This window comes from Frankliniella occidentalis, unplaced genomic scaffold, assembly GCF_000697945.3.
Source record: "Frankliniella occidentalis isolate FOCC.00 unplaced genomic scaffold, Focc_3.1 Scaffold258, whole genome shotgun sequence".
Taxonomy (NCBI): domain Eukaryota; kingdom Metazoa; phylum Arthropoda; class Insecta; order Thysanoptera; family Thripidae; genus Frankliniella; species Frankliniella occidentalis.
Genome location: NW_026267384.1, coordinates 314,919 through 322,948, shown reverse-complemented (window position 1 = coordinate 322,948; position 8,030 = coordinate 314,919). Strand labels below are relative to the sequence as shown.

The 8,030-nt window shown below is 54.0% G+C and overlaps 1 protein-coding gene across 2 annotated transcripts in view; it reads right to left on the bottom strand.

Moving 5' to 3' along the window:
• Positions 1 to 3,879: 3,879 nt before the first annotated feature.
• Positions 3,880 to 8,030, bottom strand: part of LOC113211947 (neuroglobin) — a 64,582-nt gene continuing 60,431 nt past the window's right edge. For both annotated transcript variants that reach the window (XM_052273252.1, XM_052273253.1), the window contains exon 4: positions 3,880 to 4,875. In XM_052273252.1, the coding sequence (XP_052129212.1) occupies positions 4,714 to 4,875 (162 nt within the window). In that variant the 3' untranslated portion in view covers positions 3,880 to 4,713. The remainder of the gene's footprint in view (positions 4,876 to 8,030) is intronic.

Here is an 8,030-nt window from a genome sequence, read left to right as displayed (position 1 = left end):
CTCTCTCTCTCTCTCTCTCTCTCTTTCTCTCTCTCTCTCTCTTTCTCTTTCTCTCTCTCTCTCTTTTTCCCTCTCTCTCTTTCTCTCTCTCTCTCTCTCACTCTCTCTCTTTTTTCTCTCTCCCTCCCTCCTTCCTTCTTCACTCGTCCCTCCTCTATTCTTTTTATTTATTCCTCCTGAGACCCCGGCGGGGTGCGGGTCGTCGCGGCGCTGGATCGTGATGGAGGGTCAGAAGTCACCGGCGGCGCGGGGTTGGGGGCGGGGCCGGGGGCCGGGCGCCGCTTGGAGCCGTTTGAAGCTGCCTGAAGCGCGGGCCACTTCTGGAGGGAATGGGGACGATAGACGCACCGCGTCGAGTTCCGCCTCCTCTGCTCCGATTTCGCTTGCGTATTACCTTTTCATCGTCAAGAGGTCTTTTCTTCATCTTTTGTGGTGGTTGCGTGTTTAAGTTGTGGAAGTGCCGAGCTGCTCTTCCAGTCTATCGACTGTTTCTCTAATCTCCCTACAAAATCTCTCTATCCAATTGTCATTTTGGGAGGTCGCAGTTTCGTTGGTAACATTAACATTGCCTGCCTCCGCAAACCCTCCGACCGGTTATCCTACCATTACTGTTTTAGGGTCTTTCGCTCGCCACACAGCACGACCTTTAGATGAGTTCGGAACTGTTCAGCTAGTACCAGGATAGCGGTACGCGTTTTTCTGAGGTTATTCGAAAAAATAAGGCAGCTGGGCGCCTGTGAGATTCGGGGTAGGCCAGCCCGCAGTACACGCATGCTTTGCCGGCGAGATGTTGCCTAGCTACCGGGCGCTCTATGAGAGCTTTGCTGCAGCTGAACCTCAGCAGGTCCGCAACGGTGAATGGTGCACGTACTTTCTGGATGACCCATACCTTCCTACAGAGTGGCCCCACAGACCCTAGAGCCAAATTGAGTCCTGTACCGGGTGTAACTGAGAATGCGCAACAGTGTTGCGGGATTGCATACCCGCCAGGGCTGCAGGGGCCATGGCGCCTTACGGGCTAACTGGGTAGGCAAACCCGCAACACTGTTGCGCATTCTCTGTTACACCCGGTACCACATGCAGGCGTGTGACCGCTTTGCCTACTCACACGGGGCCATAAGGCGCCGCGGAGGGAGACGGTCGGCATGGCCGTCCTGCTTGCTCTCCCCCGGGGACAACGCTGGTCCGGTCCATCAGAAGAACTGCGTAGGAAACCAACAAGACCAAGAGTGAGAGCGACTCGGCACCACTACCGCTCCCCGCCCCGCCGCTGCGTCCACCCGAGGCTCTGAAGGAGCGTCATTTATTTTTCTCACCCCCCCGCCCCTTTTCCTGGTCTGCGCCGCATGCGGCCGCACTCCCTCGCCCCGCCCCTCAGCCTCAGCCAGCTACTTGCGAGAATGTGCTCCTAATGTATTACGTTTATGTCTGCTGAGCGGCTCGGCTGCCGGGCCTGCTCCGCCCCGCCCGCTCCGCTCCACGATTGCCGAGGCGAGGGGGAGGAGAGTGAGCGCGGTAAACTGTTGCTCTCTCCGTCTGTGCAGCGCGCCCGCCGCCGCCCCCGCTCAGCCCCTTGTCCGTCCCGACTCTGTTCGGCTGTTTGCGAAATCGAGATCCTCCGCCTGCCATCCCCTTTCCCCCCGCTCAGCAGCGCACAGCACACCTTTCGCCCCCCCCCCCCCCCCCCCCCCCCCCCCCCCCCCCCCCCCCCCCCCCCCCCCCCCCCCCCCCCCCCCCCCCACCCCAACAAAACCCCCCCCCCCTCCCTCTCCTCTGAGAGCATTCCGCGTTTCTGCAAACGTGAGCGCGGTGCCCTCCTAGAGGCTCCCCTCAGGTGCCTTTAATATTGGCCTGGCCGACCCTGGCCAGCCCCCGGTGCGGCTCTGGGAGCGAGAGAGAGGAGGGCAGGAGGGGGGGGGGGAGCTTGTTTCGGAAATTCACGTCTAGGGGTGCATTGGAATGTTAGGAGGGGCTCGGCGGTGCCGTGGGGAGCCAAGTTCCACCCGCGAGTCTTCGGCGTGCGGAGCCGACAGTGAATGCAGTGCCCGTCCCTACTCTCCGGCTCACCCTCCACCTGCCCTGCTTTACCTGTACAGTACAGCCCCTTCAGCCACGCTTCCGTGAGCACTTCCGGTCTACAACAACCCCGCCATCGCCCCTATCCCCTTCTGCCGTGTAATGAAGAGGCAGAGAGGCGCGTTGCGAAAGACAAATGTTCGCTTAGGATTTTTATTTTTAAATAATGATTGTAACGAAACACATTCAATCCACTTCCTGTTTCTGGGGATCACATCATCCCCGTCGAGCGTGCGGGTGTGTGTGGTCTGGCAGTGCTGGCCGAGCTGGCTGTCCACGGCCCACAACGCCTGCCACCATCAGCCCTGCTGCTGCTGCAGGTCGGCCGGCCGGCCGCAGGTCTGCCGCAGCGACAGCGCTGAGGTTGCGCCGCGCTGGGGTATGATGTGTGGCTTTGTTCGCCGTATAAACTTACTTTGGCAGCCCTTAATTGTGATTTATGCCCGCGCCTCCGGCCTCGAGCAGCAGACCCCCTCCATCCCCCCCCCCTCTCTCTTTCACGCCCCTTGTCCGATTTGCGGCCTCACTCCCACCCACTTCTCATCCCTGTCTCTCTCCTATTCTCTTCACCACCGCACCTCGTACTTGACCTACAAAGCGCCAGTCCCCCTGCCCTTTTTTCCTCACTCTGCGGTGTTCTAGTCAATTTTACTTGTCGTTATTGTCCTGTCGTTATTAAAAAAGTTACACATCGCTGCTCAAAAAACTTGTTAGTTTATTTTATATATGTTAATGGAAACAATTTTGTTTACTGAAAGCGCCATAAATGTGTTTTTGATACTTTGTAAAACTATGTCATAAGAGTCAATTTACCATCGGTGAGAGGGAGTCATTAAGTATGTTGTAAGATGTGCCTAATTTGGTGTAAAGAAGGGTCCAATTTGTGTAAGTTTGTGGTCGTCTGCACTGCAGAAAATCATGTCAGAGTTGTACTTTTTTCGTAATAAAATAAAACAGTTGAAAGTCTGTATTGCTTTTATTCTGCCCAGCAGCCCAGGACTGATTGGCGCGGGAGTGCCCCGGCCGGTAGTGTGGCCTTGCGCTGTAAGGGAGGCCCGGCCCCCCTCTCCCGTTCCCCCTTTCTGCTCCGCTCTGCTAGCGACTCTCCTCGCGAACACGGAGGCACACCTAATTTCATCACGAGAAATAATTTATTCTCGGGACATCCCCTCGCACTGGCGCGCGAGGAAGCCGCGGCAGAGATAGCTGTCAGGCACTCCCCCTGTCAGCCGGAGGCGAGTGGAGCGAGAGAGAAGAGTGGGGGGAGGGGGGGGGGAAGGGGGGGCTGGTCGCACAGGCAAAAAAAATTGTGATAATAAAAGTGGAGACGGATACTGGTTCGTGTAATGGTCGCAATGATTGCGCGCTCTGTCCTGCCCTCACCAGCAGCACCGCTGGCAGCGCTGGCTCCCCCCGCCGGCAGAACTTTTGATTAAATTCCCAGAAGACATACCCCCCCCCCCTCCTACTCACCCCGACCTCTTTCCCCTCCGGCGCTTGATGGCCGGGTCTTAGGTGGGACGACAATGGCTAGATGATTTGTATGCCGCAGCCAGCGCCGCCCTGCCCGGCCCGGCCCGCGGGGCAAAGTTAACAGTGTGGAAGTGTGAGAAATTGTGGACCCGGCGGAAGCAGCAGCCGCCCCGCACTGCCCACTGCCAGGGCGGGCGTCAGTGGAATTGGTACGCAATAACAGAAAATCTAGGCCAGTGTAACCTGGATGTGTAGTGTAACAGGTGTCCAGACGCGTCACGGTGTCGTGCTACGCTATGGGGAGCGCGGGTTCATAGCTAGTCATGGATGTATGTTTTACCACATTTATTACTCTCTCTACAAACCGTAAAGGTCTCTGGAACACACATTCACATACATTCGTACACACACACACGCAGACACGCTCGCACAAATATACAACATGACACACGGAACACAGCGCATTTTTTTTGTTAAATACAGATATACGTACAAACTTGGCGACAACACACTGACATTGATGAACACAGATAATACAGGGGAAAAATAAATCGATAACAAACAGAAAAACAAATATTCGTTGTACAGTGTACAATGTACACAACGATAGAATAAAACATTATCATGTACAATTCGTCATAACCCCTCTCTCGCTTGCCCGTAACATTGGTATTGGAGACAAGGGCACAAAAACACTGACGCCGGCGGAAGCATCAAACTTCCACCGAAAAAATTAAACAACGAACAACATTTTGATTTTGGGGCTTGATCCCAGCGGGCGCACGGCGCCGGTCGGGCCGCACCGGCGGTACACAAACACAGTCCATGTCGCACGGCGGGCTGCTGCCGGCGGGCCGAGGGGTCACTTTGGGTGGACCCGGCCGGGCGGCTGACTCCCCCGTCCCGGCCAGGGTGGGCAGCCCGTGGAGGCCGGGGAGGAGGAGAGGACCGCCGTGGCGTCGGGCGTGCCCTCGGCGCCCTGGCGGTGTCTCGGTGGCGTCCTGTCGCGGAGTCCTTTAATTGACGAGTTTCTCTGTGCGGGGCCGCGGCCGGAGGCGGAGTGGCAGGCAGGGGGCGCAGGCCAGCTGCGTTCGCCCCACCCGCCCCCCGACCCGGCCGGCCGGCCCGCGGCCCCCCGGGGGACTAGGGTGGCCGGCCACCCCCTCAGGATCCCGCGGAGCCGGCGGCAGGGCCAGTACCCTCGAAGCCGTCCACCAGGGTCTGGATGATCAGCTTGATGGTGACCTTGTAGATGTTCTCCACATTGGCGGTGTAGCGGTCGCCCAGCGTCTGTTCCACCGCTTTTAGGAACGGTCCCTCGATTTTCTGAAACGAAGAAAGAGAGAACGCAAGAAAATTAATTAACAATCTTTATAAGACGACATTTTCCACTTTCTCTTTCATCTCTATAGCGACCAAAAAAGGGGCTAAAGTAATGCGGACGCGGGTCCACTTCCGCATTTATGAAAAAAAGCATCGTCCTTGTTTAATCCGATTTTTTAATTCTCTGTGTTCCATATAAGAGGAGCGAGGGGCAGATTTAAACATTTGCCGAACGAGCATGAAAACCGAGCTCTGCTCGTGTGCAGACCAGAGGGGGAGGGAGAGGGGCGCAATTACCCTGATTAAGCCTTGCTTCCCCCCCTCCCCAATGTCCTCTTCCAGCTGCACCCTTTCCACACGTCGTCTAACATTTGCACAGTTCGTAAATGAAAAAGACATTTTGAGAGTATAGAGCTTTTGGCGCGTTACCGATCCGAGAGGGGCGGTGGAGGGACAAGGATGGGGGAGGCGTCAACACCCTGTTCACTTGTTTACAGAACGGGCGACACAAACAACGTGGCGCTTTCGCTTTCAAATGGGAAGTTTACACATGGCTCTAATTTTTTGTTGACCGGGTGCAGTTCAACTTCGTAGTTGAAATAGCTTCATTTTCCAGGCAGCTTGCCGCGTGCACATATTGGCGGAACAAATGGGCATGTAGATTAAGTCCTATAATCATGGATGAAAGTGCCTGGTTTACCTAGCCGGGCTAAGCATATTACGCTCGTTGCCAGAAAGCTTTCTCAATTTGTTTGTTAATTGAAAATGCTGTCTGGCAACTTCAATAATTCTTTGGAACACAAAATTAACTTTGTCCTAAGAATTAAATTTGTTCTGTTACTTGAATTATCATCCTTACTGTGGTGGGATCGTACCGAAAGTGCGTCCTTCGTCTGCCGTTACAAAATACCTAAATTGAGGCCATAGCGCCTGCTACATAGGCAACATCTTGCATGTAGTGCATGCGTGCATTGCGGGATGGCCTACCCCGAGTCTCGCAGGCGCTGAGCTCCTCGTATCTTGCCGAATGATAGAATTAATCTGAGAAAAATGAACGTAATTTCTAGACGAATCCCTAAGGAGAACCCCTTGAGTTAGGGTGAATCATATGTTCGAAAGGTGGCTGGAACTGGGACAGACTAAAAGACGAGAGGGGGCTCAGACGGTGGGGAAAGGCGGTCGGGGAGATCTACTCATGGCTGGGGGACCCTGGTGGTGCAGGCGACGGCGGAGGGGCCAACACGGCCATCAACCATCTGACTCCCCCCCCCCTTTTTTCAACACGCGGTCTCCTCCATTCCCACTACAAGTGGAGCCGGAACCGCCACCCTCCAGCGGTGCATCGGGAGCCCAGCGTCAGCCGCGCACTGCGGGGCCCGCCCAGCCCCCGCTCAATACGGTGATTAGAGCTCGCCAACAACTTGTATCTTCACAAAAATAATCGTTTTCAAACAAAACATTTTACATTGTGGAGCGAGTAGGCAAACCGTTTTGGAACAAGAGATGTTTTAATTTTAAACAATAGTAAAAAAAATCCTATTTTATGATTTTTTTCAAAACAATGCAAGCGTCAGTCAAAGTTCCGTTTCGCCAATTTTCCAGTTACTAGTCGTACACAGTTACTATTGGCGGGTGTGCAATCTGGTGGTTGTGGGGCCCAATCCCTGTATTTACCCATTAACTCGTCTCGGGCGCCGCCATAAACTGTTCAAAATTTTGTAGCATACAAAAGTGGCTACGGAAACGCAACATTGTATTTTGTTACAGAAAGGTTCGGACATTCAAAACATGAGGAAAACCGCAAGTGAAAATTTGGGTCATTTCCGTATCCGCTTGCTAATCTTAGTTTGTAGTAGTTTTGGCAGTTTAAACTGTAGAACTAAAAGTTTGCCAGTTTTAACTGTCGAACTTTTTAGTTCTACACCAACAACGGGCAAACCGTTATGCAGTTGTTGGTGTAGAACTAAAGAATCGAACTATGGCGAACTGCTAAAGAGTTCTAGTTACAACTGGCAAACTTTTAGTTCTGCAGTTACAAGTGGCAAACTTTTAGTTCTACAGTTTAAACTGGCAAACTAATACACACTAAGATTAACAGAGCGTATAATCACGGAAGTGTCCGTACACAGTATTTATGAAAAGTGACGGGGGTGAATGAAAATGACAAACGCAGGAGTCCGGTCAAACTGAGTCCGGAGATCAACTTGTTGGGTCGTCCCGCACATGTTAAAAATGGTCTAAACCGGCTAAAACATTTCCGGTCGAAAACCATCACAATTTTAGTCAAAAATTTTAACAGTGGAGTCGCTTTGCTTCGCAGCCGGAACAGTGCTTCGCGGGATATTGTGGGGCATGTTGCCTGAGACATGGTCCGGCTATGCGATCTGGGGGGTAACGCCTTCCCTCCAGGAGAGCACCGCGCCGCCCGCGCCCCATGACTCACACCACACCACACTATGCCGCGAGCCGTGCCGGCGTGGCGGGCGGACGGAGACGGGGAGAGAGCTCCAGAACTAAACTGAGGGAATTAACTGGGTGCGCAGCTACTGCCCCCCCCCCCTCTCCCCTCCCTTTTCAGACCGCAGAGCGTCGCCTCTGTTCCGCCGACTCCCCCGAAAACTTGCTAACAGTCTTATGGAGGCGGGGGCCTGCTGGGCCCCTCGGACAGTGCGAGGTGGGCTTTGCACCCTGTAATAATACTCTGCCGCACTGAATTTTATTAATTATTTCCATGGTGCTCTTAATGTAGCCAAAAACGTCTGGGGCATTATTCATTTCTTCAACATTAATTAAGGCGAAGGACGTTTTCCAGGACAAATCGTACAAGGGGTTTTGGGTCAGGACCGCGGTGCGGTGGCGGTGGCGCGCACTGGGTTAGCTTGTTAACAGGAGCCGCCCCCTAAAAGTTGGTCAGGTTGGTCTACCGCAATTTTTTTTCTTCTCTCTTTCGTTTGGAAAACGAGGGGTTGCGAAGAGTTGGGTGGAAAGGGGTGGGTGGGGGGCTGACTACAGCCCTGGATTGGATGGCCAGCACGAGCGCCCCGCTTACAAATGTGATTGGAACGGGGAGCGGAGGCCTAGCCCGGCTGGCGGGGGGAACAACCATTTAAACTACGCTAAACATTAGTGCATATAATTTCTCTAATTCTCTCTCTCTC